The 24,191-nt window shown below is 45.8% G+C and overlaps 1 protein-coding gene across 2 annotated transcripts in view; it reads left to right on the top strand.

Moving 5' to 3' along the window:
• SMO (smoothened, frizzled class receptor) overlaps positions 1 to 24,191 on the top strand; it is a 49,217-nt gene that overhangs the window by 5,062 nt on the left and 19,964 nt on the right. The window contains exons 2-6 of one of the 2 annotated variants that reach the window (XM_066592172.1): positions 11,412 to 11,617; positions 13,227 to 13,436; positions 17,418 to 17,590; positions 18,870 to 19,089; positions 21,903 to 22,026. In XM_066592172.1, coding sequence (XP_066448269.1) covers positions 11,412 to 11,617; positions 13,227 to 13,436; positions 17,418 to 17,590; positions 18,870 to 19,089; positions 21,903 to 22,026 — 933 coding nt within the window. Of the gene's footprint in view, positions 1 to 11,411; positions 11,618 to 12,074; positions 12,403 to 13,226; positions 13,437 to 17,417; positions 17,591 to 18,869; positions 19,090 to 21,902; positions 22,027 to 24,191 lie in introns of those variants that run through there. The other variant, XM_066592173.1, reaches the window with a different exon arrangement.

The raw sequence follows: 24,191 nt of genomic DNA, 5'->3' as shown, positions 1-24,191 counted from the left end.
CGCAGGAAACCTGCTTATTTGCACACCACTTCAATGAGCCTGTCTACGTTCTTTTTTAATGCGCAAATATGCAGTGTATGCACTTAAAAACAGCAGGCGAAAAAGCGGGCATAAGTGAATTTTGGTCGTGCGCATATATATTGTATTTGCATGACTGAAATGTGCTTACATCCATGGGAAGGAGCCCTAATAATGACCCATATAGTAGCCCCAATAGTAATAGTGACCCCCATAGTGGCCTCAGTAGTAACAGTGTCCTCTATATTGGCCTGAGTAGTAATAGTGGCCACCATTGTAGGCCCAGGGATGCTGCCCAGTCAGAGGCCAATAGCAACCCTCCCATTGGATCAGGAATAGGTAATCTGGCGTCATGAGGCACAGGTTTTAGGGCTCCCACCCGCTGGCGATATTTTCTTTGTCGCGCTGCGAGAGCACGAGAAAAATCTCGCATCGCAGCGCAAGAAAGAGGCCGGTATAGAACCGGCATATCGCAAGTGCTTTCAATGGGGCTAGCGACAGCAGCGCTAGCCCCATTGAAAGCATAGGGAGAATGCCACGGACTTCTACCACAGCTGTGACAGCTGTGGCAGGAGTTTCCTTGATCCCCGCGGGGATAAAGCAATCTTCTGCCACAGCTATCACAGCTGTGACAGCTGTGGCAGAAGTCCACGGCATTCTATTCTATTGCTTTCAATGGGATCGGCACTGCTGCCGATCCCATTGAAATCAATGGTTTCAGCCAAGCCCCGCAGAATGATTATCGGGGAAGGGCTTGAAATATAAGCCCTTCCCCGATAATCATCAATAAGTGTGAAAAAAAAAAAAATAATACTCACCCTCTCCTGCGCTCAGCCGCGTCCTCCTGCTGGCTCCCCGGCATTGCTATGAAGCTCTTTCAGCAGTTGGGGATTTAAAAATCCCTGCCTCCTGAAAGGGCTGTGCAGATTGGCTGAGGGCTCAGCCAATAGCAGCTACTGCTTAGCTATTGGCTGAGCGCTCAGCCAATCACACATAGCCCTTAGCTATTCATTCATGAATAGATATAGCTATTAGCTAAGATATAGGTATTCATGAATGAATAGCTAAGGGCAATGTGTGATTGGCTGAGCGCTTTGCCAATAGCTAAGCAGTAGCTGCTATTGGCTGAGCCCTCAGCCAATCTGCACAGCCCTTTCAGGAGGCAGGGATTTTTAAATCCCCGACTGCTGAAAGAGCTTCATAGCAGTGCCGGGGAGCCAGCAGGAGGACGTGGCTGAGCGCAGGAGAGGTGAGTATAATTTTTTTTTCACACTTTTGGCAGATTATCTGGGAAGGGCTTATATTTCAAGCCCTTCCCCGATAATCATTCTGCATGGCTTGCAGAAAGCAGTGCTTTCAATGGGATCGGCAGCAGTGCCGATCCCATTGAAAGCAATGGAATAGAATGCCGGGGACTCCTGCCACAGCTGTCACAGCTGTTACAGCTGTGGCAGACGTCCCCGGCATTCTCCATCTCTTTTCAATGGGGCTAGCGCTGCTGCCGCTGGCCCCATTGAAAAGACTGGTGATATGTCGGCGTGATGCCGATTTTTTTCTTGCACTGCGATGTGAGACTTTAACTTTAGAATCGCATCGCAGTGGAGAAAATATCGCCAGTGGGTGGGAGCCCTTATTGCAGAAGGTACATCTGGATACAGAATTTTATCTTTTTGTTTACTGGAGACACCTTTGGTATTTGTCATGCAGAAGTAGCAGTCAGTATGGTGGTCTCTTTGTTCTCGCTGTACCATCGGAATGGCGAATGGCGTTCTACTCTCGCCTTTCATCCCCTGTGTAAGATGAGTGTTACATGACACACAGATGATGTGCGGCACCTACTTCTTATCTTGATCACCAAGCTTTATTCTGAAATACTTGTGATAGGCACACTTTACCAAGGATGTTATTTTCCTCTGCTGTGTCTTTGTTGTGAACTGACATCCGCGCTGCTCAGCCATATTGTTATTACATTTTGAAAAATAGTCCCTTTCTAACCAATAAAAATACATTTAATTAATTACAACTTACTGGTGGATGATCCGCAGCGTTTCCACCACATGAAAAGATACCCTACATGTTACAGAAACATATCCTTATAGTGTTCAGTCGGCGCCTTGTGAATTAAAGGGGTTGTCCCGCGCCGAAACGTTTTTTTTTTTTTCAATAGCCCCCCCGTTCGGCGCGAGACAAACCCGATGCAGGGGTTTAAAAAAAAAACGGATAGTACTTACCCGAATCCCCGCGCTCCGGTGACTTCTTACTTACCTTGCAAAGATGGCCGCCGGGATCTTCACCCACGGTGGACCGCAGGTCTTCTCCCATGGTGCACCGTGGGCTCTGTGCATTCCATTGCGGATTCCAGCCTTCTGATTGGCTGGAATCGGCACACGTGACGGGGCGGAGCTACGAGGAGCAGCTCTCCGGCACGAGCGGCCCCATTCAGAAGGGAGAAGACCGGACTGCGCAAGCGCGTCTAATCGGGCGATTAGACGCTGAAATTAGACGGCTCCATGGAGACTAGGATGCTAGCAACGGAACAGGTAAGTGAATAACTTCTGTATGGCTCATAATTAATGCACGATGTACATTACAAAGTGCATTAATATGGCCATACAGAAGTGCTGAACCCCACTTGCTTTCGCGGGACAACCCCTTTAATTGTATAGGCATATTTCCAAAAAATAAAATACAACTTCAACTGGATTACATTATTCACCATAACTGGAAAACCTTACGGGGTAGAAAAAAACCGGATGTCATATTTGAATTAAGTGCACTAAAGTTACTATGAGCCACCTATCTGCTTATCTGTTACAAAAATTGTGTTACACAGTGTAATCATTCACAAAATCATCCAAATGAACAAAAGTGAACAATAATCGTTGTGTTTAAACATGAGCCAATGACTAAACAAGGAACGAGAATCATGAGGTTCTTGCTTGCTGTTCAGTTTCAGCGGGCATAAAAATCAGTGCCAACTCGTTCACTTGTCATGCAGGTTAAACACTGATCGTTCCGCTTTTCACATAGGAATGTGAAACACTCAACGAGAACTGCATGAATTTCAACGATAATCGTGCAGTCTAAATAGGCTGCACTAGCGTTAATGAGCTCGTGATGACGTCTCCAGCTCGTTTGCTCAGGCAAACAGGAATCAGGCACTTCTCATTATGTCTAAAAGGAGCTTTAACTGAGTCAAACATTCATGTGTATGGGAGAACTGAGGAAAACAGGTGCTCGCTGATTAATCTGTCAATGGACAGCTGTTGAAGGTGTATGGGCACCTTTACAATGTGGTCCATCATTTAACAGAAAGAATAATGCTGCATGTGTCGCTATCCTACCTATCAAATCTTTTGGGGCTGCCGACAGGTTCCAAGTAGAGCCTCTGAGGGCAAGCGTAACACCACCCAACTAACACCTATGGGGAAGTTGACTTTTTTGCTGTATATCAGAAGTTAAAATCCATACAGGAAAAAAAAACAAGTATGTAAGGAAAAGATCAAAATTGCCAAGGATGAGGCAGAGAGACTGATTGCCAAAAAGAGCAAAAATAACCCTAAACTATTCTTCAATTATATAAACAGTAAAAAGATTTGCACTGGCCCTTTAACAAATAATGCAGGAGAAATCCTAGAAGATGATGGGGGAGAAGGCAAATCTATTAAATAGTTTTTTCTCAAGTGTATTCACAGAGGAAAAAGAAATGTCACACGAAATGCAGGGGGATAAAACGAACCTCCGCTAATATCACCTGCCTAACACAGGAAGAAGTGCAGAACTGGCTAAAAAGCTAAATATCACCTGTCTAATGCAGGAAGAAGTGCAGAGTCAGCTAAAAAAGATTAAAATCGACAAATCACTGGGTCCAGATGGAATACACCCAAGGGTTCTAAGTGACATGATAGACAGGCTGCTATTTCTTATATTTAGGTACTCTATTAAAACCGTGAACATACCACTGGATTGGCGCATTGCCAATGTAGTTCCAATATAGAAAAAAGGGGTCAAGAAGAGAGCCTGGTAACTACAGGCCGGTAAGTCTCACTTCAATAATTGGAAAAATATTCAGGTTTTTGAGAGATGCCATCCTGGAATACCTCAAGGGAAACAATGGTATAACTCCTCATCAGCATGGGTTCATGAGAGGTCGATCCTGTCAGACTAATTTGACCAGCTTCTACAAAGATCTAGGCTGGACCTGGGAGAGTCTATTGATCTTGTATATGTGGATTTTTCTAAATCATTTGACTCTGTGCCACATAATAGGTTAATATATAAAATGAGATAGATCAGACTGGGTGAAAACGTGTGCAGCTGGGTAAAAAACTAGTTCGAATTTAGAAAGCAGAGGGTGGTAATAAATGGTTCGTACTCTGATTGGGCCACTGTCGCTAGCGGGGTGCCACAGGGTTCAGTATTAGGCCCCTTTCTGTTCAATATATTTATCAATGACCTGATAGAGGGACTGCACAGTAAAATATCAATATTTGAAGGCAATACGAAACTATACAAGATAATACAACGGAGGATAATATATGGCTGCAAATGGCAAATGAAGTTCAATATTGACAAATGTAAGTTTATGCACATGGGCAGGAGAAACGGATGTCACCAATATACACTAAATTGGGTACAGCTAGGAAAAAGTGATATGGAAAAGACCTGGGGGTACTAGTGGATTGTAGATTTAACTGGTGCAATCAATGCCAATCAGCTGCTGCAAAAGCAAATAAAGTCTTGGGGTTCTTTAAAAGAAGTATAGGGGTGAGGGATGAGAACATTATTCTTCCACTATAAAAGGCACTTGTCAGGCCCCACATGGAATACTGTGTACAGTTTTGGACACCGGTGCTCAGGAAAGACATTGCAGCGCTTGAGGTGGTTCAAAAAAGGGCAACTAAATTAATAAACGGAATGAGGGGACTGGAATACCCAGAGAGGCTATCAAAATTAGGATTATTCATCCTGGAAAAAAGACGGTTAAGGGGCGATCAAATAACTATGTATAAATACATGAGGGGACAATACAAGGATCTCTCCCATGATCTGTTTATACCCAGGACTGCGACTGTAACAAGAGGGCATCCTCTATGGCTAGAGGAAAGCAGGTTTCATCACCAACACAGAAGGGGGTTCTTTACTGTAAGAGCAGTGAGACTGTGGAACTCTCTGCCTGAGGACGTGGTGATGGCAAAATCAATAGAGGAATTTAATAGGGAACTGGATGTATTTGTAGAGCGCTATGATATTAATAATAACAATAATAATCTTTATTTGTATAGCGCCAACATATTCCGCAGCGCTTATATAGACAGGGGGAATACAGAAAGACAAAAGTACAAAAATTACAGAACCACGGTTACATAGTAATCAGTTGATGGAAGCAGTAGGGGTGAGGGTCCTGCTCCAATGAGCTTGCATACTACAAGTAATGGGGTGATACAGAAGGTAAAGGGGCTGGAGATGTGCACAGTATGGCGAGGTGGAGAGTGAGGGATATTACAGGATATAGACATTAGGTAAACAGCAGGGTTGCTGTTGTTCCGGGTCTTGGAGTCAGGTAGGAGGTATCAAATGTTGATACAGGGATTATCCTGACTACCATTATGGAATCGGAATAGAAATTTTCCCTCAAATGGGCTAAATTGGCTTCTGCCTTAGGGTGACTACCCACTACAGTTTTTTTTTCACTGCGAAATTCGCAGCGTTTTTTTTCTGCAGGGGTCTAAGGGACTTGTAATGTTAAAATCGCGAAATCGTGATTTTGCGCGATCACGATTTTAACATTACAAGTCCCACAGACCCCTGCAGAAAAAAAACGCTGCGAATTTCGCAGTGGAAAAAAAACTGTAGTGGGTAGTCACCCTTATTGTTGTTTTTTTCCTTCTTCTAAATCAACAAGGGGGGTAGAAACAGGCTGAACTAGATGGACATTGTCTTCTTTCAGCCTAACATACTATGTTACTTTACTATCTCCATACTTCAAGGCATTTCTTTGTAGTTTAATATGCTCTATTGTTCCCTGCTATCAGCAGTTTCAGTCTGCAAAAGACTGACCAAGGAGTTCTTCAATAGGATTTTTGACCAAGAAATCAAAAAATCACCTCCTCCAAGATCACAACTTTATCTTTAGATATCTCCACATCTGAGGCCACCATATGTACCATGTTTCCACAAAAATAAGACCCTGTCTTATATTAATTTTTGCCCCAAAAGAGGTACTAGGTCTTGTTTTCGGGGAGTGGATTATTTTACTTACCTAGGCAGTCAGGGTCCCTCCCACTGTTCTCTGAGGTTCCGTATCTCCGCCATGTGTCCTGCACTCCTCGGCCGTCAACAGAACATCACTTGTTAGTCGTAGGAATGATAAGTCACGCCTCCAGGAAACGATGGGTCTGATTGGTTCAGCGAGCGCTGCTCTCAGCCAATCAATGCAGCGCTTGCTGAACCTATGCGACAGCTGTGATTGGCTAAGAGCAGCGCTCGGTGAACCGATCGCAGCCGTTGTGTTGGTTTAGCGAGCGCTGCATTGATTGGCTGAGAGCAGCACTCGCGGAATCAATCAGCTATCGCTTCCTGGAGGCGGGATTTATGTATCCCACGACTAGCAAGTCATGTTCTGTCGGCAGCCGAGCAGTGCAGGACGCATTGTGGAGCTCCGGTACTTTAGAGACCAGCGGGAGGGGCCCGAGCCACAGCTGCTAGGTAATGTATTTATTTTTATGTAGTCTTGTTGGGGCTTATTTTCAGGGTTGGGCTTATATTTCAAGCCTCCACGAAAATAGACGAAAAATCTGGGTAGGGCTTATTTTCATGGAAACGCAATAGTTAAATCATACTTACCTACTTTCCTGATTCGTCTGCAGCGGAAAAACTCTGAGCAGAAAGGTATGTGTTACGTATTTGATTCCCTTCCATACATGATGTAAATTTCTGCAGCAGATTTTTTCCACTGTAGAAATGACACATGTGAATCCACCATTATCTGCAATAGGCCTCATGCACATAGGCGGATTTCAATTGTGGAATCCTTGATTGGCACCTGTGCAGAACATCCGTAGTTCAAGCCGCCCATAGGAAGACATGGAGCGTCCGCACCTCCATGCACGCATACAGATTCGTTTTGCGTACTTTTTTGTGCGGAAAAGAAATCGCAGCAATGCTCCATTTTACTGCGGATTCTGCGCAGATAGGCTCTGTTGATCTCTATCGAAGTGAGCGATCCGTAATGTATCCGCAATTTAATTGCGGATGCATTGCAGTTTTCTAGGCACATACCTCTCTAGTTGCTTGGAGACCAAACAGGGAGGTGGCGAGCAGGGTAAGGCAGTCACTCTGGGCCGTGATTGCCGGCAAGCATTTTAAAATCATTTCCGCACTGACTCGCATGAGGCCTTAGGCTGCCTGTCCACAGGCGTTTTTACATTGCATTCCCCACGGCAATAATCCGGCCGCGGGGAACGCAATGCACACTTTCCATAGCGTTGCTATGGAAAGCGCAGCCCCCCTGTCCATGAGTGGAGAATCATTGTGATTCTCCATTCGTGGTGGGCAATTCGCAGCATGCAGCGAATTGCTGCGATTCCCCGCGGTCAGCCTATCTGTCAGATAGGCTGACCACGGAGATCCGTCTGCAGGCACCTGCTCCCGGGATACCGCAACGCCCGTGGACAGGTAGCGTTAGGCTCAGTTCAGGGTTCCCATCACTCTGCTCAATTTTTGGAGGAGAGAAACTGAAATAAAACAGAAAAAAACTGATCAGCTTTTTCCCCCATTGATTTCAATGGGGCTTTAAAAAAACGGAAATTAGACGGGAAGCCTTCCATTTGCTTTCATTCCATCAGGTTTCCATTTTTTTTTTTACAGAAAAATAATGCAGACTGCACTATTTTCAGATCCAAAAAAAGGAAACCTAATGGAATGGAAGCCAATGGAAGGCTTCCCGTCTAATTTCCGTTTTTTTTGTTCAAAATTTCAGTTTCTCTCCAAAAATGGAGCAGAGAGGCAGAAACCCTGAACTGACGCTAACGCAGGTGTAAAATCAGCCTAATTTACAAAAAGCAGCAGAGATGGTAACAATGGAGCTACAATGGTGGACTAAGGCTGGGGTTACACAGGACGGAATTCCAGCGAAATTCTCGCAGAATGGCCTCACCGAAAAACTGCGAGAATTCCGCTGGAAAAGCACAGCTTCAAAACTTGCGGCCTTTAGCCGTCGGCATTCCGCTGCAGCTTTCTCTCCCCATGTAGAGAAGAGAGAGGCTGCTGCGGAAAACAGAAAATAATTGACATCCTGCGGAACTGAATTCTACGCCACATATCAGTTTCAATGCGGCTTGGCAAACTCCTGTGTGAGGGAGACATTGTAAAGCCTGTCCAAAATAAAATCTGTGTTGCCCATAGCAACCAATCACAGCGCAGCTTTCATTTTACCTCAGCGGTATAAGGAATAGCAACCAATCACAGCACAGCTTTCATTTTACATCCCCGGTATAAGAAATGAAAGCTGAGCTGTGTTTGATTGTTATTGGCAACAAAAATTCCAAGGTAAGCCGGTGAGTTTTTGATTTTTAATTTCGCCAGTATTAGTCACTCATTCAAAATTTTACTCAAATCGGACCAGAACTGTGGGTTTGTATATGATACAAAGAAACAGATTTTATGTTTTATATATAAGAAGATACAATGATCATGGACCTCCATAGAAGCATTTCTAGGAACTTTCTCTAGAACTGCTGCTTTAGGGCTTATTCAGACGGGTGTATAGCTGTATGGTTTTCACGCCCGGCCAATATATGCTGCCCCTCTCTGCAAGGGGAGGAGGCGGGACGGGAGCTAGTGCACTGAGCTCCTGCCCCCTGTCTGACCCTCACCATTGTTTGCAAGGGGAGGGGAGGGGAGGGGCCTGAACTTAGCTCCGCCCCCACCCCAACGCTCCCGTTGCAAACAGTGGTTTCATTTTCACTAGCTCTTTTCTCGGCCGTTAATTGTACATAATAACATAGTACAGTGATACCTTGGGTTAACCCCTTAAGGACCAAGCTGTTTTGTACCTTAAGGACCAGACACTTTTTAGGGATTTTACCCATGTGGCGGTTTTACTGCTCTATTTTTTTTCCTTTAGCTACCAAATTTATTTTTACTGCATTTTTTTCCGTGACATATAGGACTATTTTTTAATATCTTTTTCACTGACTTTTTCCCCCCATTGTTTAGTTTTATTGGGGGTAAAAAGCTAAAAAAATCATTTTTTTAACATTTATAGTTTTTTTTTTAAATTATTTTTATATTTACACTAAAATAAAGTATGGGAATGGGTTCCTCTATTTATTTCGGATGTTTTGATATATAGTATGTATGGTTTTGGTTTACAGGGCGCATACGGCGACGGTTTTTGTTGGCGTCTGCTTTGTGTTATTCTCTTTCTTTTGTATGTATTGTTGTTTTATTCTGTTTTGTTTTACTTATTTATGTAATTGTGTATTTTACTCTCTATGTCCCCCATGACGTCATATAAGACCTCTGGGGGACATTCACATAGTTTTTTTTCTTTATTTGACACTTTCCCACTGTAGCTGGGGTGTCCATAGGAGTTACAGGGGAAAGCAACCCCTGTGGTGACATTAGTCACTGGCAGAGCTGCCAGGGTCTAGTCTGACCCTCCAGCTCTGCAGTAGCAGGGAATCCCAGGAGGTCACATGACACCCCCCCCCCCCCCCCCCCGCCCGAGGCATGTGAAACCGTATTGAGGAGCTGGGAGCGGCCAGTGTGTGAGAAAGAAGGACCAAATGTATCAGACTGTCTTAACACATGGCAGGAATGCGGCGCAATTTCTGCAGTCGGAATCGAAAACGAAAATCTGCAGTATTAAGATAAAGTTACGCAAATAAGGAAGATGGAGCTTGCATGGCCTTATAAGTCTCCTCACTTACCTCTCAGATGTCTTCTCACACCCCTACTGGGTGCTCTCCTTGGGGAGACATGATGCCCCCCCTCCGACCCGTTAACCCTCTAAGTTTCTCCACACACTTTTTGGGTGCTGTCCTTAAAGGAGATGTCCCGAGGCAGCAAGTGGGTCTATACACTTCTGTATGGCCATAATAATGCACTTTGTAATGTACATTGTGCATTAATTATGAGCCATACAGAAGTTATAAAAAGTTTTATACTTACCTGCTCCGTTGCTGGCGTCCTCGTCTCCATGGTGCCGACTAATTTTCGCCCTCCGATGGCCAAATTAGCCGCGCTTGCGCAGTCCGGGTCTTCTGCTTTCTTCTATGGAGCCGCTCGTGCCAGAGAGCGGCTCCGTGTAGCTCCGCCCCGTCACGTGCCGATTCCAGCCAATCAGGAGGCTGGAATCGGCAGTGGACCGCACAGAAGAGCTGCGGTCCACGAAGGTAGAAGATCCCGGCGGCCATCTTCAGCGGTAAGTATTGAAGTCACCGGACCGCCGGGATTCAGGTAAGCGCTGTGCGGGTGGTTTTTTTAACCCCTGCATCGGGGTTGTCTCGCGCCGAACGGGGGGGGGGTTTAAAAAAAAAAAAACCCGTTTCGGCGCGGGACATCTCCTTTAAGGAGAGACAACACCCCTCTTGAACCATTTTACAGGCCATCCCCACTCCCCCCTTACTGAAACAGCTGTCTGTGTATGGTTTTCAGGCCTATTCCCAATCATTGTTTTACAGACTTGTTAAAGAGTCATATATTGATCTGAAGGAATGCTGCCATCCAATAGGTGGTCCTGTAGAGGTATTGTTCCATCTTCCTTATTTGCATAAATTACCCAGAGGAGTGTGCATGGCCTTATAAGTCTCCTCACTCACCTCGAAGGTGTCTTTTCACACCCATTCTGGGTGCTTTCCTTGGGGAGAGACAGTGCCAGTCTCTGACCCACTCACCCCCTAGGTGTCTCCATTTTGGCTTTCCTTCCATCTCTGGAGCAGAGAGGTGAAATAAAAGTGATCCGTTTTTACCACCATTGATTTGAATGGGTTTTTTAAAAACAGAAAGCAAACGGAAAAGTTTTAGTTTGCTTCCGTTACATTAGGTTTTCGTTTTTTAAACAGAAATAATTGCTAAGTCAACAATGCCAATTTAAAAAATGGAAACCTAACACAATGGAAGCAATCGGAAAGCTTTCCATTTTTAAAAACCCCATTGAAATCAGTGGTGCTTAAACAGATCCGTTTAATTCCGTCTCTCTGCTCCAAAACCAGAATGCCAAAATGGAGATTAAATGCTGGTGTGAATGAGCCCCAAATGGTGCAGATTTTGCCCCTGCAGTTACACGCCATATGAAGGCGCCCCTAGTTTTTTCACTCCCGAACAATCTATGAGTGCGCACTGCTTGTGTAATAAAATACAAACTTGTTTTTGTTTTTTTTCATCAGGGTTACGGAATGCTCCTCGCTGCTGGGAGGCGATACAACCCCTGCTGTGTGCTGTGTACATGCCAAAGTGTGAGGCGGGCAAAGTAGAGCTGCCAAGTCAAGGCTTGTGTCTGGCTACTCGTGGTCCTTGCGCCATTGTGGAGCGTGAGAGGGGCTGGCCTGATTTTCTAAAGTGCTCCACAGATCGATTTCCCGAAGGGTGTCTGGTAAACTACTTTACCGTATAAAATCTACTTACTGCATCTGTGTGTCCCGAAAAATATTTCATTGTAAAAAAGCAGTTTTTGCTAAACAATTTTCATAACACACAGACAACGAACAAAATAAAATGACACAATTTAATGGCCAGTTATACAGTAAGGTCGGCCTCACACAGGGAGATGTGTGCGTTGCGAGACACACAAATGTCGCACATATATAAACCCCATTTTTTTTAAATGGGGTCATACACACAAGTGTTTTTAAATTTTTTTTTCCCCTCATCGCACTGTGATGCGGTGCGGGAAACAAATCGCAGCATGTCCTATCTTTGGGCGTGCTTTCGCATCGCAATGCCCATTGTTTTCCATGGGGCTGGCCGCAGCAACGCACCGGGATGTGAGTTTTCCCATTGAAAACAATGGGAAATAGCCATTCTCGGCTACAGCGGAGGTTCACTACTTTCCCAATGTGATGCGAGGCGGTTTTGATATAAAAATGCCTCACATCCGCAGTGATATCTCATGTTGGCAAGCACGATATCGGCCCATGATTCATGGCCCAATATCGCACTCACCCGTGTGAAGATAGCCTAAGGCTGCCTTCACGCACACTTTTCTGTGTTTTTACCCAAAAACTGCTTTTTGGGCAGCATTTTTTAATTTCTTACGTTTTTTTAACATACTTTTTTCTGGAGTTTTTCCTATTGAGAAGCTTATGCAAACAGAAAAAAGTGAGAAACCTACAGCCTGAGATAGATAAGAACACTGCTGACCCAAAAAGTGCACATCAGGTGAAGAAAAAAAACACTGCTTGTTGCATGTTTAATATTTCCCTGTTGATTTCCAGCTAATATCTAGTCCTGGCATTTTTTTGCCAAAAAATAAGGGCAAAAAAGTGAAGAAAAACGCCACATAGAGTGTGTAATTTTTCCTAAAAACACTGTGTGTAAAACCAAAACTGTCAGATTACAAGAACAATAGAGTAATATTGAAAAGCTGCTGTCAGTCATACCCCTAGCAGTCTTCAGCATGGAGGCTGTACAGCTAGTTAGCACTGGTTTTCCCTGCACATGGGCACTTTGGACCCCTGCTGCAGGATGGCATCACTCACATGAATGTGGCTGTGCTGCGCAGTCGGGCGGCCAGGAGCGCTGCTGTGCGGGGTAAACAGTGAAGGACACAATAACATTGCAGGCCTTTCATTTTCATGATTGGTGGGGTCCCACAGATCATAATGTGATGGCATATGCTAGCGATATGCTAGAATGCTGCCTTTCAATAGGTGGCGCTGTAGAGGCATTGTTCCATCTTCTTATTTGCATATTTCCCAGAGGAGCATGGATGGTCTTAGAAGTCTCCACACACCTTTAGGCGCTCTACCTAAGGAGAAATGATACCCTTCCTGATCCTTTATAAGATGAGAAACATCATTTATATCAGTCCGTATACATTTGTTCAGTGTGTTAGCGGGTTCCGTCTCTTACATGAAAAGCGGTAACTGATGTGTATCTCTCAGAGTATCCAATATTACCAATCACCTGTCAATCTATCCATTGATTTAGTTCTAAAATGTTGCTGAAATCTATCTATGTGCTGGTCTTCAATTCCTTTGCAGAATGAGGTACAAAACATCAAATTCAACAGCTCAGGTCGTTGTGAGGCACCATTGGTCCGCACGGACAATCCTAAAAGTTGGTACGAGGATGTGGAAGGCTGCGGCATTCAGTGTGAGAACCCACTCTTTACTCAGAAGGAACATCGGGAGATGCACGTCTACATTGCAGTATTCAGCTCTGTCACTATATTCTTCACCTTCTTCACTCTGGTAAGCCGGGGGCAGTGGGGCATGCTGGTTTTCTGAGATCACATTAAGGCCATAAGGCCTCTCTCACACAGGAGCTTTTTACTGCAATTAATGCAGGGTTTTGAACCCCGCAGTAATTGCGATATAACGTTCCCATTGAAATCAATGGGCCCTCACAGACATACGTATGATTGCGGCGCTGGCATGATCTGCTCTATCTTTGGCCGTTTAGCGCACCTTATCATTCGTCACAATGATGGGGTGCGCCAAAATATGCTGTCGGCCGCAAGAAGCTGCGGACGAAAACAAAAGTAAAATTGCGGCACTTTGCTGCACTCGTGTGAGAGGACCCTAAGGCCTCATGTCCAGGGGGAAATTCGGGCCCGCGCGGATTTTCCATGGAGAATCCCGCAGCGGGTCCCTCCTTTCCCACACACATAAGGCCTAAAAATAACATTTTACTTACCTGTCTGGACGCTGCGAATCTGCCCACCATCGCGGCCAGATCTTCTTTCTTCGACCTGGTGGATGTGCTTGGCACACCAGCAGCATGCCGCGCGCATGCGCTGTGCACTCTTTTTTTTTTTTGAACTCCTGCGCTCCTGCGGCAGAACAGAAATTCAGCTATGGGTGTGCTACGGATCCTGACGGCTTCCATAGGCTTCAATAGAAGCCTGCGGGAGACCCGCACTAAAATGGAGCATGCTGCGGGTGTTTTCCCACAGATGCAATCCGCGCCTCAGGGAAAAATTACATCCGCAGGTATTTCATTACATGCGGGTGTCCAATGCATTCCTATGGGGCACGGATCATGCGTGCGGGTTATCCGCTGCGGATATTTCCCCGTGAACATGAGGCCTAAGGACGGTTTTAGGCAGCCATAATGTGGCTGTAATTTTGGGCCTGTTTCCTACAACAAGTTCTGGACCCACTGAACCACGCTTTCAGGGCTCCTTCACGTGAGTGAAATTACGCAGCGTATTATACATCTCCTTGCGTATTGTGCACACATTTGCACCCTCTCCCCATTGACTTTTAGGCCTCATGTCCACGGGGAAAATCAGATCCGCTGCAGATTCTACATGTAGAATCTGCAGCGGGTCCCTCCTGCCCCGCGGACATGAGCGCCGAAAATAAGAATTTAAAAGTATTTACCATCCGGCGCGGGCGGAGAAGATCAGCTGTTCCTCACGGCCGGATCTTCATTTTCGGCCGGCGGATGAATTCCTGACGCCGGCGGCACGTCGCCGGCACGTCGCCGACGTGCCGCGCGCATGCGCCGGGCACATCCGCCGAGCCGAAGCAAGGAAGATGCGGCCGTGAGGAACAGCTGACCTTCCCCGCCCGCGCCGGATGGTAAATACTTTAAATTCCTATTTTAGGTCTCCCGCGGATCCGGACGGCTTCCGTAGGCTTCAATAGAAGCCCGCGGGAGCCGTCCCCGCGGGAGACCCGCACGAAAATGGAGCATGGTCCGGATTTTTCCATGCTCCATTTTTTTTTAAATCCCTTTTATTGACGATCCGCGGGTATTTATCTACCCGCGGGTGGTCAATGCATCCCTATGGGATGCGGATCCGCACGCGGGAGATCCGCTGCGGATCCTAAATCATATTTTCCCCGTGGACATGAGCCCTAAGGGCTCATGTCCACGGGCAAAATATGATTTAAGATCCGCAGCGGATCTCCCGCATGCGGATCCGCATCCCATAGGGATGCATTGACCACCCGCGGGTACATAAATACCCGCGGATCGTCAATAAAAGTGATTTAAAAAAAAATGGAGCATGAAAAAATCCGGACCATGCTCCATTTTCATGCGGGTCTCCCGCGGGGACGGCTCCCGCGGGCTTCTATTGAAGCCTATGGAAGCCGTCCGGATCCGCGGGAGACCTAAAATAGGAATTTAAAGCATTTACTCACCCGCAGCGGACCGCGAAGCTCTGCTCTTCCTCACGGCCGCATCTCCCTTGCTTCGGCTCGGCGGATGTGCCCGGCGCATGCGCGCGGCACGTCGACGACGTGCCGGCGACGTGGCGTCAGGAATTCATCCGCCGGCCGAAAATGAAGATCCGGCCGTGAGGAACAGCTGACCTTCCCCGCCCGCGCCGGATAGGTAAATGCTTTTAAATTGCTATTTTCGGCGCTCATGTCCGCGGGGCAGGAGGGACCCGCTGCAGATTCTCCATTGAGAATCTGCAGCGGATCTGATTTTCCCCGTGGACATGAGGCCTTAAGGGGACCTTTGGTGCCCAAATGTGCAGAAAAGTAGAGCATGCTGCGTTTTTGTTTCTTTTTAATTGTGTGACCAAAATGCGTACCAAAATGTGAATAAACCCATTGAAATCGATCGGTTTTTATTCTCTGTGTATTACACTCACAAAATTTAGCTAAAAATGTTTGTGTACCTCTTGTAGCAATTCAAGCCTGCTGACTTTCCCCCCTCCAACAGTAATTTAGGGACCATAAAACTTTCACTCCGCTATCAGTGCCTAGACAAAAGTTTGTTTGCTGTTGCAGAATTCCTTTTACGTGCAAACCAATCACATCCATATCTGTGCCTTGTCATAAGTATGTATGTTATAAGTGTGTATAAATATCCATGCCTCTTCAGATCCAATCCATAAACCTGAAGAAGAACCCTGCGTTGGTACGAAAGCTCGCTATTATTACATCATGTATTTTTGTTAGCCATTAAAAGGTATCATATCTACAAGATTACGTGGTTTCTCTTGCTGAGAACAATCACATTTTACTCACAAAATTTGCGTGCACATTATGCAGAGAATAAAATGCATTGATTTCAATGGATTCATTCGCATTTCCGTATTTTGCGTGTGCATTTCGGTCAAGCAAAAAAAACCAAAAGTGCAGTATGCTCTACTTTTCTGCGCATTTGCGCACTAAAGGTCCCATAGAAGTCAGTGCGGAGTGCACACATGTGTGCACAATACACAAGGAGATGCGTAATACACTGCGTAATTCCACTGGAAGAACACAAATGGAACTAATTGCCATTTCATGCGGTGCATCATTTTTGTCGTGCGTAAATGAGCATGCTCTGCTTCCAGAATAAGTAAGGTAAGATACTCTGATACACGCTCAGATAAGGATCGTTCATTCCTCAAAAATGCAGCGCTCATGTGGAGGAGCCCTTGTGGTGATCTAACTTGTTTCTGTAGAACGCTGTAAGAGGGTCTTCATATGGCTGTAATGCGGGTGTTAAAGGGTTCTTCCAGGGAGAATACTGTTGATGACCTATCCTCAGAATAGGTCATCAATAGTTGATCGTCCGGGGTCCGTCATTCAGGACCCCGACCAATTAGCTGATCGTGCACCTGCTGACTGCGCCACAATTACAACTCACATATATAGAAAATCCAAGAGCAGCATACATTGTGCAAACACTGGCATGAATTATGATGCACCTTTATTTCTCCACAACATAGACTGCAACGTTTCGACCTTGTGCAAAAGATCTTTATCAAGCACAAGGTCAGAACGTTGCAGTCTATGTTGTTTGCACCACATATGCTGCTCTTGGATTTACTATATATGTGAGTTGTGTTTAGATCCAGGGTTCTGCTGATCAACTACTGTTTATTGGAGCTCTACAATTACATAGAGGTCCACGCGACTCTCATTAAAGTCAACACAAACCGTTCTTGCAGTTACAAATGCTGTCCACTTTAGAGGTCAGAGCAGAGACTTCTGCTCCAACCCTGTGTTTTTGCGGTGCGGTCAGCGGGTGCACAATCAGCTGATCGGTCAGGTTCCCAAGCGATTGACCCCAGCCGATCAACCATTGATGATCTGTCCTGAGGGTAGGTCATCAATAGTATTCTCCCTGGAAAACCCATTTAAATGTGGCTGTAGTACAGCTGTGTGAAGCCGGCCTTAGTCATGGTTCAGATTACCAGATTTCTTTTGCACATTGTAGTATGCATGGTTTTCATTGAGAAGGATATTCCTAATTTATATCACTTATCTCTCTTTTGCCAGGCTACATTTCTTTCAGATTGGAAAAATTCCAACCGATACCCTGCTGTCATCCTATTTTACGTCAATGCCTGTTTCTTCATGGGCAGCATTGGATGGCTAGCACAATTCATGGATGGCGCCCGGAATGAAATAGTTTGTCGTGGAGATGGCACTATGAGACTCGGAGAACCCACGTAAGCTTTGTTAATGTTGTAATATATTTCAGAAGTTTTCTAAATCAAGATATTCACAACTGAAAATGATGAGCAATCTGCAAATTAAGGCCCTTTTCAGGCAATCGCAGTATAGGCTCAATTCTACTTCTGTATTACGGCCGCAAGTCCTGTTCCAACCATGGGTCTACTGACCCAAAAATGACAGCAGCATAGGGAAACTGACCTAACTGTGATGGTTATGCTTAACACATGATCACACCAAGAAGCAATATTTCACACGCTTAGGGCTTATTTAGACGATCGTATATCGGCTCGGTTTTCACGCTGAGCCCGATATACGGTGTCCATGTCTGCAGGGGGGTGGGGGGGAGGATGGAAGAGCCAGGAGCAGGAACTGAGCTCCCGCCCCTCGCCACTGTTTGCAATGGGAAGGGCGGGACTTAGCTCCGCCCCACACCCGTCTCGCCCCCTCCTATTGCAAATAGTGGCAAGGGGCGGAGAGGGGGCGGGAGCTTAGTTCCTGCTCCTGGCTCTTCCATCCCCCCCCCCTGCAGACAGAGACACCGTATATCGGCTCGGCGTGAAAACTGAGCCGATATACGATCGTCTAAATAAGCCCTTAGATGCACTTCTTTAGATGGATTGAAGTTTGCCACATAAAATAAAAACAATAAAACAGGTGGTACAATACATTAAACGCATCTGTCTTATATTAATTTTTGCCCCAAAAGAGCATTGCTTGATGAACTAATCACAGGTACTGCATTGCTTCAATGAGCGCTGCATCGATTGGCTGGCAGCACTCGATGAACCAATCAGAGCCATTGCTTCCTGGAGGCGGGATTTATGAATTCTGGAACCAGGAAGCGATCTTCTGTTGGTGGCTGAGGACTGCAAGCAAGCACGCCGGAGCTCCGGACACCATTGGGAGGACATGGACCGCGGTTGTTAGGTAATGTATTCTTTTTTTTAATGTAATTCAGCAAGGGCCTATTTTCAGGGTAGGCCTTACATTTCAAGCCCCCTAAAAATCAGAATAGGGCTTATTTTTAGGGTAACGCGGTATGTATAGTACTTTCTGCGAATCTTCCTAGCTACACCCTCTTTTCTAAATATGTTTCTAAAGCATGAAGAACAGAAGGTGTTCCAAACACGTAAGCGTGACTGATGTAAGACCGCCCATGTAGCAGCATGCTTTTATTATGTGATCAATAAAGAATGAATTGCATCTGGACTTGTTCGGCTTTTTTTAATCTAACGCCAAGCTCATGCTCGTTATCCTTTCTGCTGTTCTCAGGTCAAATGAAACTCTCTCCTGTGTGATCATATTTGTCATTGTTTACTACTCCATGATGTCAGGGGTGATCTGGTTTGTCATGTTGACATACGCTTGGCATACGTCCTTTAAAGCTCTGGGCACCACTCATCAGCCTCTCTCTGGCAAGACCTCATACTTCCATTTGATCACTTGGTCCATTCCATTTGTGCTGACTGTGGCTATCCTAGCAGTGGCTCAGGTAAGAGGTCTAGATAACATGTCTGATCTCAGGAAAGCTGGGTGGCTTCCATTGCAGCTCACCATGTGGTGTTGACAGCTCCACCCAACCACTCAGTATATAGCTAGAGCTACCGGGTGACTGGCTGGTACACACGTGTGCGACCAGAGATCGTAATGTTGCCCTTGCTGCAAGCTGAGAGTTGCAAGACATCCAGCAGGTTGGCATTTCTTGCAACTGTCAGGTCAGGGCAGCGTGACCACATGCACTTACATTACTTGTGTTGCAGAAAAAGCAACACTGCAATCCTTGGCGATTTTGGCAGCAGCACATGTCGAATGGCCATGTAGCTCTAGCCTACCTCAAACACCCGTACTAGTGAATATATTTAGAAATGTTGTCGTTTCTAACTTTGACACTTTTATCTTCTTTCCATGAAAATATACCTGGTATCATCTTTGGCAATGTTGGAAACTAAAATAGTGCTGCCTGTGTTCATTATTAGGCTGGGTTCCCACATGGCGTATTGCTGGCGGAAATCTCGCGGTTGGCCGCAGTGAAAAACCACGAGATTTCCGCCAGGAAAGCGCTGCTTCAAAACCCACGCCACTTAGCCGCGGGTTATGGGGCGGCTTGGCCACATGCTTTTCCGTTGCCATAGAGGAGAGCGCAGCCATAATGGGAAAAAAAAAAAGAATGGACATGCTGCGGCCGGCGAATCCGTGCCGCAGCACCGGCTTTGCCGCGACGGATTCGCCGTCCCAGTTCTCAGTTCTGACTAGCTCAGATCTGCTTGGGGGTTTTATATTCATTTTCTGGTCAGTTTCTCAGTTTGTGTGATGCTGTTACATTGATCCTATCACAGAATCTGCAGAGAAGGGGACACAAGCAGTCCTATCACAGTTACTGATGATGATCACACAGCTCCTGTCACACAGTTATAATAGAGGAGATCACAGCTCAGCTTTCTGACTGTATGCTTATGGTCCGTAGCTTATATAGGTGAATATGAAAGGTCATGATTATTAAACTGTCCCTCCAGCAGGTAAAAATGCTGTGTTGATGCATCATAGGAATGATGGGACTGAATGTGAAAGTAAAAAATGTCACTCTCAAGATGGTGCCTGATAAGCATTAACCAAGGCGCTACACTGCAGGGACATGGCTGCAATACAAAGAGGCGACCTCCAGAGTGTGACAGGCAGTCAGCTGAGGGTGGTAGGCATGTAAAAATGTGTTTTCACCGGAGTGGCCCTTTAAACGATGACAGTGTAAGTGGCTTTAAGAGCGCTATTACTCCACCTACTGGTGAATCAAATACTTTTTCAGTAGTTACCGCCATTTACTGTAGTTGACATGCATTAAGTTTTAATACTATGTAGGCAGTAAACATCTCATACAAATATGTGCAAGCATATGTTAGTGAATTGCAATTTGGTTCCCGACAGTTTGAATGTGCCAGATTGGTGGCCCCCACTGCTTACTGTCCATTGGTGATTCAAACTTGACTGACAGTGAGTGGTGGAGACCACCCAAATATATTTCACTAGTTTCACAAAGGGTAAGGCTATGCTTTAAGGGAAATGTATTCTCCACAGAACTTTCTAAACATTAAAAATGTAATACAGACAAAAGTTAAGTGGTTACATTAATTTACTGAACACATTTATATAGTGCATACATATTCTGTAGCGCTGTACATCATAGGGTTTTGTCCCCACTTACAATCTAAGTTCACCTATTGGTATGTTTTTAGGCTGTGGGAGAAAACCACACAAACACAGGGAGCAGGTACAAACTCCATGCAGATGTCCTTTGTCAGGCTTGAACCCGGGACCCCAGTGCTACAAGGCAACATTACTAACCACTGAGCCACCATGCTGCTCATAGCAATTTAAATAGAATCTAATTGTCCCTTTTCTAATATACCGTATATACTCGAGTATAAGTCGAGTTTTTCAGCACATTTTTTTGTGCTGAGAAAGCCCCCGCAGCTTATATTTGAGTCAGGGAAGGGTTAAAAAAACAAAACTCCATACTCACCTCCCAACCAGCGTCTGTGTCCCCGGCGGCGGCGCGGCAAGCTGCTAGAATCCACCCCGCTGTCCTCTCTGCTCGGCTCTGTCATTCCCGCCGTCAGCGCTGTGATTGGTCGGCGTTCGATCCAATCACAGCACTTCCTTTAACAGCGCTGACAGTGGGGGATTTGAAAGCGGAGCAGGGTGATGACAGCCGTGGGGGACGCAGACCTCGGCTGGGGGGTGAGTATGGAGGGTTTTTTTTTACCCAGCATATACTCGAGTATAGTTCAGCTTATACTTGGGTCAATAAGTTTTACCAGTTTTTTTTGTGGTTAAACTTATTGACTCAACTTATGCCCGGGTCGGCTAATACTCAAGTATATACGGTAAGTAAACAGTGCATAATTGGTTTCTATGGGCATCTCTTCCAATTTTTTGTGTTTTTACGTCTACACAGTGACCACAAGGTGGCATTTTAGGACCATGACTTAGAAATGAGTACACAGTATTAGGCTTCATCTACTGTACATGGCTATATATAGGATCTGTGCAGTATTGCATGCACCCTAAATAAGGCCTATATAGCAGTGTTTGCTCCATGGGAAAAAGAAGTCCTAGTGTGGTCCGATGCATGCTGGATTGTTGTGTACGCTGCATTGCCATGTATATGAGGCCTTGAAGCCTCTTTGTTGTTTTTTATATACTTTTGTACCTCTGATGTATACTGTATTACTATACTCAAAAAAATGCTAGGATTAAGTTAAAAAAAACAAAAAAAAAACACTTAAAATATTTCTGTTTGTGCCTTAACAGGTGGATGGTGACTCTGTGAGCGGGATTTGCTTTGTGGGATACAAAAACTATAGGTATAGAGCCGGCTTTGTCCTGGCTCCAATTGGGATTGTCCTGATTGTTGGAGGTTACTTCCTTATCCGAGGTGAGAATACGTGAAACAGAATAGGTGAAGCTGTTAAAGATTTCATTATATACGTGTATGGCTGAACAAAGGGCTGTGGTGGGCTAGAATTCCAGGCAGCTTTTTATATGCTATCTGTACTATTCAGTTATTATTTTACTGTTATGGTTTCTTGATCCCTCAAAAGTTGGTTAATAACCTAAATTGATGCTATTACCTCTCATGGAGGCCAATATACCCAGCTATGCAGTGATGTGATGGCAGGGAATAGATCCCTGCACTTTGGCCAGTCATAAGGCCGGATTCACAAGAGCGTATTCGCACGCAATCTGCAGATAATGGAGCCATTGAGTTCAATGGGTTTGTTCACATGCGTGTATTTTGCGTGCTCATTTTGGTCATGCAAAAAAGTACGCAGTGTGTTCTATCTTCCTGCACAGTTCGCAAGGGAAAGAGAACATTTTAAAGTCATGAAACTAATTGTCCATTTCAATGGCTGAGAGCAGCTTTGCATATTTTTTCATACGATTTGCGCATGTAAAAAGTGCAGTAAATAACGCAGTTGTCTGTGCAAAAATGCAACGATCGACCAAAAAATCATGGCGGCAAATGTGCACGCAAATACACATACATTTGTGTGAATCCGGCTTTGGGGCTTATTCACACGGGTACTGGTGTAATATGTCTTCACCGGAACTTTGGGTGGAGACATGGGTTGGCCGGGCTCAGTGACGGGACGGGCAGGTCACGGCACCAGCTGCGGATTGGCTGCCGCGGTTCACTACAGATGCAGCACCTTCAGCACTGTGGAGTCACGGCACCCATGGGCCCAGAGGAGCTGCTTCCCTACAAGCTGCAACAAGAACTTGTCTAGATGGAGGAGGCAGCTGATCTGGGGCCGGAGGAGCGTCTTCCCTGCTAGATGCTCCCACAGCTTGTCGGGACAGAAGAACTAGCAGATGGGGGGCTAGAGGAGCGGCTTCCCTACTAGGTGCTCCTACAGCTTCTCGCCACGGAGGAGCCAGAACAGCAGCAGACGGAGCTGGGGCTTCCCTACCACAACTTGTCGGGACGGAGGAGCCAGCCGAGCGGGGGCCGAAGGAGCTAGTTCCCTACAAGCCGCATCAACAGCTTGTCGGGGCGCTGGAGGCAGCAGAGTGGGGACCAGAGGAGCAACTTCAGAAGCTCCGGAGAGTTGGGCCGAAGGAGCCAGCAGAGTGGGGGCCGCAAGAGCGGATTGCCTACAAGCCACCTCAACAGCTTGTCAGGGCGTTGCCGGCAGCAGACCGGGGACCGGAGGAGTGGCTTCAGAAGTTCTGGAGAAGAAGCCGCTGAAGGTAAGTGCTTGTGTAGGTACTACTCCAGCAGCGCTGGCAGCCAATCCACAGCTGGGGGCGTGACCTGGCCATTCCCTGTCACTGATCCCGGACAACCCATGTCTCCACCCATAGTTCCGGTGGAGACATATTACACTAGTAGCATTCACACGTCAGTATTTTTCATCAGTTTTTGTAAGCCAAAACCAAGCAAATCTTTCCATTATACTTTCTCGCAGTACAAGTCACTTCTAGTTTTGGCTTACAAAATACTGATGAAATATACTGACATGTGAATAAGCCCTTAGTCTGGGAAAGCTTGTTGGCAACTGCTCTAGGAGCTAAAATGGGAGAATCAAGTGTAACTAAGAAGCAACTGGCGAAAAATTTGTAACAGTTTGACAGAGGGTCAGGCCGGGTGCAGACGGGCATATTTGCATTGCGGAACCCGGAGCGGGCGTCCACCTATGGTTTCTGCAGCAAATACCGCCCATAGCAGTATTATTTGTACTGCGCATGTGTGACAGCTCGCCATGTGGACCATCCGCAGTGCAGAAAAGAAGAACAGACAGGTCCGCAGATGCCGGCTGGGCACAGGGTCGGATTCTGCATGCGGGAGCCCGCATGCAGAATCCGACCCAGTCGTGGGCAGCCGGCCTTAATCAAGGACTGAAGCTGTATTTATATAGACATTTTTCACGCGCAGTTGCAAGATGGACAGAGCTCGCATGTAAAAAGAACTCAATATTTTCAATGGGTTTATATACATGAGATCGAAAAATCAGGGAAAATCCTGTTTTTTGAGTGATTCTTGTTTAAAAATCGCCCATTATTTCCTATGGCAGAAAAAAAAATGCATTGCACTCGCAT

Source organism: Eleutherodactylus coqui, chromosome 2 (genome assembly GCF_035609145.1).
Source record: "Eleutherodactylus coqui strain aEleCoq1 chromosome 2, aEleCoq1.hap1, whole genome shotgun sequence".
Classification (NCBI taxonomy): domain Eukaryota; kingdom Metazoa; phylum Chordata; class Amphibia; order Anura; family Eleutherodactylidae; genus Eleutherodactylus; species Eleutherodactylus coqui.
This window is presented reverse-complemented; position numbering and strand designations above follow the sequence as displayed.